The sequence below is a fragment of the Lacerta agilis genome, chromosome 16, assembly GCF_009819535.1.
Source record: "Lacerta agilis isolate rLacAgi1 chromosome 16, rLacAgi1.pri, whole genome shotgun sequence".
Lineage (NCBI taxonomy): Eukaryota > Metazoa > Chordata > Lepidosauria > Squamata > Lacertidae > Lacerta > Lacerta agilis.
In genome coordinates this window covers 2,676,328-2,689,013 of record NC_046327.1, presented here as the reverse complement: position 1 = coordinate 2,689,013, position 12,686 = coordinate 2,676,328, and the positions used below count along the sequence as shown (strand labels likewise).

The window sequence follows — 12,686 nt, the reverse complement described above, 5'->3', positions numbered from 1 at the left end:
CTGGCCCCCTCAGTTTTTTTATTGGGGGGGAGCGAAGGTCGGCTCCTGTTGATTGCTTTGAAGTCACTTCATCACTAGATGGGGGTGGGGGGTGGGGATCGGATCGCCTTCCAACCGCCCCTTCCCGTCTTGTACCGCCTTGTATTTTGCCAGAGCTAGGGTTGCCATATGTCCTCTTTTTCCAGGACACGTCCTCTTTTTTCCAGGGATAGACTTGTCATAGCGATCCATAGTCAAAGGTAGAAGTCGACTAACGCGTCCTCTTTTTTCGGTTCTTCAAAATATGGCAACCCTGTGTAGCATTTAGTATTTCCAAATCACGGGGCTGACTGGCAGCTAAGGCTAAGCTGGCACGCCTTCGGGTTGCGCTTGGGTGAAATAGCCCCCCAATGTCCATGCTGTGCACGTGCTTTCTGATCCTGCGCCACCCAGGATGGAAATCCCAGCGCAATGCATGGCTCTTCGGCTCGGATAGCCAACGCGCGTAGGATCGCCGCGTGAACCTGCGCTTCTGCGCGCGCGTCTAGGCGCCCGACTGTGCGCTCAGGTTCAGACTTCGCGAAGTGGGCGCGCGCTCGTGCGGACGCCCCCGAGGAATCCCCTCAGGGTAAAGCAGCGGTGTGTCTCTTTAAGGCGGGGAAGGTAGGGCGAGGTCCTTCTCCGCACTCCGACGCCCGCCCGCCCGGCGAAAACTCCTCACAAATTAAGGAGCCAAGTGCCTCGAGGGGTCCCGGCGGCGCCTGAAACCCACAGCGCCGCCGGCCGAGGCTGAGACAGAGAAGCCGGCGTCGAAAGCAGCCCCGCCGCGGTTCCGCGGCTCCCCTCAGCCGTCCACCGAGGAAGTGAGGAGGGAGGAGCAGCAGCAGCAGCCGCGGCCCCGCCACCCGCTCCTGCCCCGCCGAGCTCCTCCGTCTCGCTCGCCCCCTTCGCCCATGTCCCGCTCAAGCGAGCAAGCGCCCCGTCGCGGAGCTCCCCGAGGACGCCCGGCTGCGAAGCAAGGAGCCGCCGACGGGGCGAGCCTCTTCAGCAGGGATTAAGCGAAGGCAGGCAGGCGGGAGGTGGAGCGCGCGAGAGGGGGGCGCGGAGCTTGCGCGCCTCCTCCTCCTCCTCCTCCTCCTCGCGCACTTTGTTTTTCCCGCCCTCGGAGCTGAGGAGGACGAGGGCCATGGCAGCAGCGCCGGCGGGGCAGCAGCAAAAGCAGCAGCAGCGCGCCTGGAGTTTAGTCGCCGCGCCCGTGTTCTCCGTCAGCTTGTGGCTCCTGTGCTCGGCTCCCCAGGTAAGAGAAGCCGCGTCCCGTCTCCCTCTCCTCCTCCTCCTCTCCCTTCTTCCCTCCGTTTCTCCCCTTGTTAGCGCGGGGAGCCCCCTGTCGGGTGAACGACAGGTGGACACGCACGTGTGTATGGGCGCGCGTGCGGAGCAGGGGTTGCCTGAGGCCAGCGGAGGCTCCTGCGCGGCGCACGGGTGAGCTTTCATCTTCGGGAAAGACGTCTCTGAGTAAGAAGGGCCGGGATGCGTTTCTTACCTGTAACTGCCTTTGCTTGCAGTTGCTTGCTACTGAACTGCTCAGGTGGGTGCGTCTGAAAATGGGGGTCTCTTTGGCCCCATAATGCTATGCAGTGTCAGGCATGGGCTTGGCCACATTTTTTTGGGGGGGGGGGAGGCTGGGGGGGGGCAAACCCGAGTTATCTGCTAAGCAATCGGTTAGTTAAGTACTTTTATTTACTTGATTTGGGGGGGGGGCAACTGCCCCCCCAGCTATGCCCATGGTGTCAGGAGTTGTAATAATAGACAGGGGTGCCAGTTTGAATAAAATATTGCAGGGCCACGCAAGTTCCGCACTGCACAATTGATCACAAAATGCAGCCCCTCGATTTTTTGGGGGTGGGGTGGGGTGGGGTGGGTTGAAGGCCCCTTGGCCCCTAGGAGTTGGCTCCTATGATACAGAGTGTCTTGGGAACCTGAAGTTTGGGACAGGACAAGATTTGCTGCATCTCTGTTGGCTTCAAGAACTGTGCGTTTTTGCTGCTCAGGATGACTCCGAGCTGAGACTGACAGGTGTCACTTGCTTTTAGGAGATGGTCCTTAAAGTTGTTTTAAAATAGCTGACCTTTTTGTTCCAGGACATGGCAATTCCAGGGAGCTTTGAACTATCAGAACATGACATGTGAACTTCAAGGAAGTGTCCTCTTCTTTGGACTTGCGGAGGTTTTGATCTTGCAGTCTTAGGTGGCGGTGTGTGTGTGTGTGTGTGTGTGTGTGTGTGTGTGTTACACACCACCCCTTTAGTTTCTAATAAGATTCTAATAAGGGGATAATTTCTGCCGTATGCAGAGTCTGCTTCTCTGGTGTTTTCAGAGGAGCTTTAGAGACTCTGTCCAGCTCCTGCATCTTGAGTGCAAATAAGTGATAGCAAAGTTGTTGGTTTTTAATTTTAAAAACTGGCTTTCTGTCTGTATGTGTTCAAGCAGAAGTCTCAAAAACTGCAGAACCCAGTGTAGCGTTTAAGGGAAACTTGCCACTTTTTTTTTTGCTGCGAAGGGGTGTTGAGGATAGAGCTGTCTGTCCATCTCACTTGAGTGAATTTAGCAAAGCAGGTAAATTACCTTCTCATTAGACCCAGCAAGGGCTGAAGTGGCTGGAAACTGGAAGGGAAGAAACAGGACTCATTTTGTGCCTAGCCACTAACAGCAGTACTTGAAAATGGTGTTGAAAACAGGAGGTGTTGCCAGATTAGTTTGGTTTTCTTTGGAAACAATGAAACCTGAAAATTTCAAAAATAAACATTTAAAAAAATATAAACACATTCCAATGCCACTTCACTTTCCCCAATGCCATTGAAAATGTTTTATTATTCACTGTGCCAAAAGTAGCCTACCTATATCTTGGTGGGTTGTGCCAGGCTGGATTATACCAGCATCCTCTGAATTTTAAAATACAGTCTTTGCAAATGCCACTGTGTAAATGGAGATGGCCTGCTTTCTCTGCCTGTACCACAAGAATCATAAATTTGGCATATCCCAGTCCCCAGAGTGCCAAAATAAAACCCCTAGTGTGAATTCTGCCAGATTCTATTTTTGTCCATTGTTTTAAATATAGGTCACATTCTCTTCCTAGAAATACACCAATAGATTGCTGACTCTGTCATCTTAAATACAGTAGGCCTGCAACTTATGCGGGGGGGGGGGGGTTACGTTCTGGGATCATGTGTGAAGCCAAAACTGAGTAAAGTCAAAACCCATTGGGTTCAATGGCAGGTGGGATTGTCAAAGTCATTTTTCCCAGAACCCCTTTCCCCTTTCTTCCCCTTTTTAATTTTTAAAAATATTTTTTGCACTTATGTAAAGCTGAAGGCACACACAGTTCTCAAACCTTTCTTGGATAGTTTGCCAGTCTGGCTACAATAATAACAGGCAAAACCTAAAAATTCAGTATAATGAACAATTGCATTTATCAGGGTGCCATGATTGCATTTTGGTGCACAGGTTAATAAATGGAAATTGAATGTTGGAGGGGAGGTTAGTAGAGTTGTTAAGAATGCAGTGTTGCATGGCTAGTGAGTGACATGATTGATTTTCTAGCTTTGAGCCTGAATTGCTCCATATTACATGGAAGTAGGTTTCCAAGCTCTTTTACAAGGAATTCTTTTACAAGGAATTCTGTCTTAATTTTGGACCCAAGATATGAGCCCCCTGGTACTGCATTGACTCTAGATCTAAAGTCAATTTAGAGTCCGCTTATCCCACTGATGATAAACAAGCATGTGTTGTATCCGCTTCAGTATTTTCCTGTTTTTTTCCTTAACAACAAATAAAGTTGTCAACAAAACTGGGGGGGGGGGACAAGCGAAAAGGCACAAACATTTGTAAACAGTATGAAAAACTGACTCTGAATAACGAACAGTAAAAGAATGCACAGTAAAGCTATGCTGTTGGTGCCTTAAGGAACCACCCCACTTCTGCCACCAGAAAACCTTTCCCATGCAGTAATTTGCCAAGGAAGACCAGGTTAAATATATACATTTTTTAACTTTAATATATAAGGACACAAACAGATGTCCTGTCCCTCTGGGGCAGGGGTCAGCAAACTTTTTCAGCAGGGGGCCAGTCTACTGTCCCTTAGACCTTGTGGGGGGGGCAGACTATATATTGAAAAAAATGAATGAATTCCTATGCCCCACAAATAACCCATTTTAAATAAAAGGACACATTCTACTCATGTAAAAACACACTGATTCCTGGGCCATCCGTGGGCCGGATTTAGAAGGCGATTGGACCGCATCTGGCCCCCGGGCCTTAGTTTGCCTACCTCTCAGGGAACTGTCCCCGGTGCAGTGCAAGGTGGTGGAAGGGCTCTCGGGATGCTACAGAGAGCCCCGGCCCCACTTGACCAGCAGCACCTCCTCTAGCAGCAGAGGAAACAGCGAGGCTTCCAGTGGGAAGGGGCATGCATTTCAGGGTATGGAGGGAATTGGCTCTGAGGATGCTGGAGAGACCCTCAAGTGGCGATGAAGGAGACACACAGCTTCCGGCGCCCCAAAGGCGTCAAGGGGTGAAACGAAAGGATGGGAAGTGGGGTTTCCGCATACCGAAACTCTTTTTTTGGAGTCAGAACCGGAAGGGGCCATTCCCGGATTCTGACTGCGCTTGATACAGACATGAACTTATTAGCTCTGTACTGTACATGGTTTGCACAATAAAACTAGATGGTCAAAAGAAGGCAAAGAGCTGTCCCTTCTACTTTTCTAGCACAAGCTCAGCAGGAGTCAATTGAAATAAACCTATTAGTAGTAGTAGTAGTAAAATATAGGAGTGGGGACCAAACCCCTGCTCAACATGGATAAAGTGCTCTATTCCTGTTGTCTTTAGTTCCTCTTCTGCCATGGAACATCCCAAACCTACCCCACATCGGGTTGTTCTGTCCAGCTATAAAGTACTGGAAGAAGAAGAAGAGTTTTGATTTGATATCCCGCTTTATCACTACCTGAAGGAGTCTCAAAGCAGCTCACATTCTCCTTTCCCTTCCTCCCCCCAACAAACACTCTGTGAGGTGAGTGGGGCTGAGGCACTTCAAAGAAGTGTGACTAGCCCAAGGTCACCCAGCAGCTGCATGTGGAGGAGCGGGGACGCGAACCCGGTTCACCAGATTACGAGTCCACCGCTCTTAACCACTACACTGCACTGGGCCTTCTCTGTATTGGCATCCCATATTGTCATGTGCCTGTGGGGGTACTAAATCATTATACACAGCAGCAGGGTCTCCTGAGAACTCTCTCTTTTTTTAATGATCAGCCAAGTAGAGGAAAAGCTCAACTACATATCAGGTTCGCTGAGGCAAACAGAAAAATCTCATACCATCTCAGGACTATTTAATTGCTCATCTTCTAACATTGTGTATGCCATCAAATGCCAACAGTGCCCTTCAGCTCTCTATATTGGACCAACAGGCCAAACCCTACGCCAAAGGATAAATGGACATAAATCTGGTATCAGGAATCACAAGACAGAGAAACCAGTAGGAGAACACTTCAATCTCCCAGGACATTCTATACAAGATCTCAAAATAGCTGTCTTACTACAAAGGAATTTCAGAAATAGACTGGAAAGAGAAGTTGGTGAATTGCAACTAATTACCAAACTTAAAATCATGGAGAGACCTGGTCTGAACAAAGACATTGGATTCTTATCTCATTATACATAACAAAGCTATCTTTAGCCATCTCAACCCTTGCTTTTTCCTTTAAGACCAATTGCAGTCGTTAACAGTCGTCAACAGGTTTTCCACACCCATCAGCCAATCCCCCATTCCCACCACCCTTCTGAGTAATACCCCTCCCCACTCTCTCACTATATATAAGGGTCTGGTGACTTCTGTTTCAGTGTATCTGAAGAAGTGTGCATGCACATGAAAGCTCATACCAAGAACAAACTTAGTTGGTCTCTAAGGTGCTACTGGAAGGATTTTTTTTATTATTATTTAATTTGTTTTGACTATGGCAGACCAACACGGCTACCTACTTGTAACTTAAACCAAGGCGTGCTTTCCCATACATAGCAGCGGGGGACTCAATTTACACTCAACAGGAAGTGGAACATGTTCTTATTCCAAGGCAAAGTTCACAAACCAAAACACCTACTTCCTGGTTTGCAGCGTTCTTAATCCACGTTGTTCATAAACTAAGCTGCTCTTAAACCAAGGTGCCACTGTAGTGATCAGCGCGACAACTGTGTTTGTCTTGAGAGACAGCAAAGGGTTATGGAAATCTGAGATCACGCTCATGTCACATAGCAGCAGTTCACCCAGGCCCTGAGATCAACAAAGGGAAACTTCTTGTTGTACCGCCAGCAGGTGCAGGTTGCTATACAGTGATGTGAGTCTTCTCTGCAGAGGTGGAATTTACTCCCCCTGGAGGTACAAATGGCCCCTCCACTATTGGGCTTCTGGCATTAGGTTAATATGGTACCTGTTAACCTAGGCCTTTCATAGCGCTTAACTTTTTGCCATGCCTTCCTCACAGGGTTGTTGTGTGATAAAACGGAAGGGGAGGAGGAAAACAGGTATGCTGCATTGAGTTTCTTGGGAGGAAAGACAAGATACAAGTGTTAGCCATAGATAGATAGATAGATAGATAGATAGATAGATAGATAGATAGATATATCTGGTGCAGTCATTCTGTCCTGAGCAGGAGAGCCTCAGAATTTTTCTCTTCTGTTTGTGGAGGCTCTGCAGAACCTGGTTTTTAAATTGAAAGGGGAATTGTGATTTCTAACTAGGGGCTATTTGGATGTAAGGTTTACTTTTCCTAATAAAACGCACTGGACATCTAAAGATGAAGTTAGTTTTATAATCCCAGGGAAGTGAAGGTTGCATGGTATTTATTATAAACTGTTCAGGCTGCAGTAAATATTATGGACTGAGATTCTTAGTTATCCTCTTGTGAGGAGGAAATTTTTTTTCCAGGGTATCAAATACTCCCGTAGTCTCTCCTGTTTTGTTTTCAAATGAGTTTTTCATTTCTTGAAAGCAGAATGTTGAGCTGGGTTGTGTCATTGTGTTTCCCATGGGTATAATTTACACATACTTGATGTCATTTTAGTATTCTCTACAAGGTAGTTCCCTCTGCTTAGTCATGGAATCTCCGCTGCCCAGATGTTGCTTCAGGGAAATGGATCATAGCTTAGCTCAGGGGGGCGGGGGGCTGCAGAATATCCTGCAGATGCAATGGGGGCACAAACAAATCTGATTAACTTTTTCTGTTTTCTTAAAACTGAAAGTGAAGCTAGTGTGAGAACCCGCCCCTCCTGGTTACTCTTATTTGTTTTCGAGTCATCTCCATATATATATATATATATATATATATATTTAAAAAACAAAATTAAATCTGATTGCTTTGATATACTTATTAATGTAAGGTTACACTTCTTGAGAATAGTGTTGGATTGCATGGGCAAAATGCCACATCTTAAGTAATAAGATGTGAAAAAGTAGTAAAACATGACCACTCTGCCTGGTTGCTAACTGCGTCATCAAAATATGTTTAGATTTTTTTTTTAAGTATTACTGTGCTGCTAGGACAGTTGGAAGCTTGTGAGCTTGGTAGGGGTTAAAAGAGGGTGGTTTGGAATCTGTGGCTGTCCAGTTTTGCTGGAGTCTAGCTCCCTTCATCCCTGGTGACTGGGGGTGCTCACTGGGGCTGCTGGAAACTGGAGTTGGAGAACACGAGGGAGGCTGCAGGTTCTGAACCTTAAAATCTCAAATCGATAGTTGGCTGGTGGGTAAGGTAGAGGCAGTTCTCATTTGTATGGCCAAAAACTTTAATTAGTGCAGATAAAATGTCACATGTGTTCACTTTTAAAATCTGCTTTTGGTTTTTACATTATCCCTGCAGTCTGCAATTAAAAACACAAATACTTAACTTTCCTTCTGACAACGGGTGGTAGCCTTCCTTTGAGAAAATAGCAAACACTTGGTCCAGCATGTTGCATTCTTCAGAAAGGAAAGGGTTTGCTCCGAGCTGTCTTAAGTGCTGAAGAAGAAACAGCTGGTGCACAGCTGGGTCATGCTACCTGATCGTCAAGAATACCTCTGTTTCAACCTGTGTAAATATGAGACTTTTATTGTTGGAGAAGTTTGTGTGTGTGTGTGTGTGTGTGTGTGTGAGAGAGAGAGAGAGAGAGAGAGAGAGATGGTGTATTAATTTTTTTGTCTAGATTCTGCTACTTTTTGAGTTAGCGCTGTGTTAAAAAGCAGGAAAGCCATTCTGTGTGCAGGCTTCAACAAATAACGCTCATCACAACAAGTGTGGCACTGCCACTCAGGTGAGTGTGATGGCTGGAAAGCCTTCCTTCCAACTTTGAAGTGGCAGAGGCAGGTGGAGGTCACCCATGCAGCTTCAAGGTTGGGAGGAAAGCTGGGGAAAGTGGTTGCAAGCATGCTCTCCATCTCGATTTTCCACATGCCGCTGAGCCCTAACTTCCTGTAATGACTGACACAATCGCTTCCTTTTTTTAATCACAAGAAGAGGAGAAAAAGAGGTGAAGAAGGGGTCTCTAAGCCTCTCCTATGAACATGGGCTAAAGCTTGAATGGTCTGCTCCTCCCTTTTCCACAGGAAACGTTGCCAGAGATTCCTTTGCTGTTGGGTGGAGATTATTGACGTCATACAGCTGGCAGGTGGAATGAGCACAGTTTTTGGCTTGGGTAAGCGGGACCAGCCAAAATCTCCAAGTGAATGTAGGTACATACAATTGAGATTACAAGCATAGAAAACTAAGGAGGTTTTTTGTGTTTTTAGAGTGAGTAAGTGGGAACTTCAGGATTGAATAAAGTCAGGAAGAGTGAATGGTCACTTGTTTCCATGTAGTCTTCTTTGGTGGCTCAATGCGCATTGAGGATTATGCTCAATGCTTATCACTGGGAATATGGTTGACAGGACCAGCAGGACTGAGTCACAAAATGCTTGTCATCTTCAAGAACCATCCTCCGTCACTACAGAATTTTGAATGTCCGTATTAAAGTTAAAATACCTTTCTGTAACCTTTGATACCAGGTGCATTTAATTCAATTCCAAGGAGTAAGACACACATGTTCAGTGGTTTCATAGGTGAGGTGCTGCTACTATCCTTATTTGTTGCAGCGGTTTCTACAACAGTAGGTAACTTTGTCCTTTAACGTACAGCGACACTAAGATGCAGGAGAGATGGGAAAGGCCACAACTTTCATTGTTTGAATGATGGGTGAAATGGCTACTGTGTGGATTTGTTTTTAGTAGTTTTACACGATGAAGGATCTTGTTCCTCTGTCTTGCTACCAATTGCTCGTGCTCTTTTCTCTCTAAAGAAGACACTATGAAGTAGGAGCATACAGCAGCTTCGGACCAATCATGAGCTGAAGCAGCGTGCTTTGGAGGGAGTCTGGGGGTGGTCCAAAGCAAACAGTGCGCCAGAGTTGAAGCATGGGCTCATCAAATCACCTTGTGCCACCCCAGCAACTTAAACAAAAATGCTGTAAGTGTCTTTAACCTTGCAATACAGGGGGAATGCAGGGGTGGGGCTGAGGTGGGGTATAGGGGAAAAAAATGTCAGGATAGGGAGAGGAAAAGCTTTGCTGCAACTAACAGGTCAAGCTTGTACTTGGAGGAAATGAATTTACTTGGAACTCTCCAATGTCCTTTAAAAATTAATTAATTAAGTTTGCATATTGCCCTTCATCCAAAGATCCCAAGGTGGTTCACAACAGAAAAACACAAAATGAGAACACGAAATATATAATAAAACAAAAGCAAAATTCACTCCAAAATTAAAAGTGACCAGCAAAAAACCAGCAATTTGGCAGGTTTCCTTACTTGTTACGTATTTTCTATTTTCTGACCAATTGTCCAAAGAGCAAAGAGCCCAGTGTGTCAGGATAAATGACAAAGCAAGCAAACTATTGAGATAAGCAAAAGGATAGTTACCCAGTTATGCACAGTTTATGTATTAAAAGTTTGTACAAAAAAAATGGGTCATGTGTTTGGTTCCTAAGAATGAAGTCAACTCTGAGAATGCCTATCACACATGCGGCAGTTGAAAAAGCTCTTATTGATCCTTCAAAGACTTGAAGCAGAGCTTAGTATGACAGATATGATGAATCACAAAGGAACTATTGGCTCAGAAGGAACATATGGAGCTTGTATTTGGACCTTGGAGGCCGGAGTAATGAAGAGCAAGTCACAGATGGAGACTATCTGGACAGCTCCCCAAGGAAAAACATGCAAAGAAGGTTTTGGGGGTGATAGAGTACTGTCAATAGCCCTGTAAATGAATATTGATGTACATTCCTTTCCTGTATTTGTTGAGGGTGGAATGGAACTGAACCATGGTGCTGCCTGACGAGAAAAGCCATCAGCCAATCATGGGATGATGGGTAATTTGCTATTTTAACATTTTAAACTTGGAGCAGATGTTGGACTCTTGACAAAGACAAATGGAGCACCTTCAATTGATGTATCTGCCTTTTTCCTCCCACCGCTATTCTAATACATAGCAGCCTACAATTCTTACTCCTAACGCGGCATTGCAAAGTTACAGTACAATGAGTTTGCAATGTCGAGTACCAGGTGAGAAAAATCGACCCATTATTTAACTTGTCTGTTTGACAAATGTATCAAGCAAAGACCACACAGATGGAAGCATGTGATTTGGCATTGCCATGGTTAAGGAGATTTTAAAAAAAATAAAGCGTGAACTTGCTAAAGAGTGCTGTTGTAGCAAAACAGCTATGGTGTGATCCCCAAAGCCCCCAGTTCAAATCTTACTTTGGGCAAGTAGTGAGTCTTTTGTGCTCGGTTCCCTGGGTGTAATACAGAAAATATAAAACTGGTCTTGCTTGCACAGTTGTTGTGAGGAATAGTCAGGTAAAGATAAAACATACACAGATTACCGTACATGAAATTTGAAAAAGAAGTAGACCTGACAAGGAAAAGAACTGTCAGAATAGAATTTTTCTTAATGTTATTAAGGATTTCTGGACGTGTTGCTTTGAATCCACTTCTTTGGAGGAATAGATAACTGAATGGACACAGCTACAGATACTGATAAAAATGTAGTTTGTGCAGGTGTCTTTTTATAATTTTTGATTTGATTAATTGTTGTCGTTCAGTCGTTCAGTCGTGTCCGACTCTTCGTGACCCCATGGACCAGAGCACGCCAGGCACTCCTATCATTCACTGCCTCCCGCAGTTTGGCCAAACTCATGCTAGTTGCTTCGAGAACACTGTCCAACCACCTCGTCCTCTGTCGTCCCCTTCTCCTTATGCCCTCCATCTTTCCCAACATCAGGGTCTTTTCCAGGGAGTCTTCTCTTCTCATGAGGTGGCCAAAGCAGCAGCCTATTATATGTTAAATGGTTGGAAAATGCTATGGTGCCTAGGTCTCCGGCAAATAATGAGTGACAGTTCTCCCATCTCTTGGCTCCCACCTCCCAAAAACCCATATGCTCAAAGTCAGCTAATATAGTTCACATTCATTGTGGTTTGAATCCATAGTGCATCTTTTAATAGGTGCATCCCAGTGTTAATTGAATTTATATGCCATAGAGACCAATGGGACAAATTTGTGATGACAGATACACTTAGGGAAGTGTTTCCCTACCTTGGGTCTCCAGCTGTTTTCGGACTACAATTTCCACCATCCCTGACTACTGGTCTTGCTAACTAGGGATGATGGGAGTTGTAGTCCAAAAACAGCTGCAGACCCATGATTGGGAAACAGTGACTTGGGGCATTGCTAGAGCAATAAGATGTTTGTACCCCAAAATGAGGGTGGCGCTGTGGATGAAACCACAGAGCCTAAGGCTTGTCGATCAGAAGGTCGGCGGTTCGAATCCCTGCGACGGGGTGAGCTCCCATTGCTCGGTCCCTGCTCCTGCCAACCTAGCAGTTCGAAAGCACGCCAACGTGCAAGTAGATAAATAGGTACCGCTGTGGTGGGAAGGTGAATGGCATTTCCGTGCGCTGCTCTGGTTTGCCAGAAGCAGCTTAGTCATGCTGGCCATATGACCCGGAAGCTGTACGCTGGCTCCTTCAGTCAATAAAGCAAGATGAGCACTGCAACCCCAGAGTCGTCCGCGACTGGACCTAACAGTCAGGGGTCCCCAAAATTAGATGCACCCACAAATTTGTTACTATGTGATTCTTTGCAACAAAATGAGAGTGGAGATGTCCCTAAAAATGTGTGCCTCCTTACTTTCTATGTAGAAAGTCAGGCTTCCTATTTGAGTAATTCTGTGTTTCTCTGTGATGCTGTCTGCAAATAGTGCAAACCTTTGAAATTCATACACAGAACCTGACCTTTTATGGACATATTAATGTGTCCTGTGTGTATTTAATCTTTTGAAGAAGAAACTCTCATGTAGCCACTATTGGCAAAGGACAGTAAAGGAATACAAGTGTGAGTCAGAAAGCTTAAAATGGAGAGTTATCTCTTTTTTCAGAAGGGAGGAATGATAAATGAGCATTTGTTTCCTGACAGTTACAGATCTACTGTTTCTTGACAAAGTGCTTGTGATCCCCCCACACTTGACTATTAGTCCAAATGAATTCCCTGCAACACTCCCCACCCAACACACATGCACACACACATCAAATATATAACAATTATATTATATTTGTAGATATTTGTATTGTATAAATATGAACTAAGGGAAAGAACA

At 45.5% G+C, this 12,686-nt stretch overlaps 1 protein-coding gene across 1 annotated transcript in view; it reads left to right on the top strand.

Annotated features, from left to right (window-relative positions):
- The first annotated feature begins 1,150 nt into the window (after positions 1-1,150).
- Positions 1,151-12,686, top strand: part of ADAMTSL1 (ADAMTS like 1) — a 447,514-nt gene continuing 435,978 nt past the window's right edge. Inside the window, exon 1 of the mRNA XM_033173001.1 lies at positions 1,151-1,276. Coding sequence (XP_033028892.1) covers positions 1,166-1,276 — 111 coding nt within the window. The 5' untranslated portion in view covers positions 1,151-1,165. The remainder of the gene's footprint in view (positions 1,277-12,686) is intronic.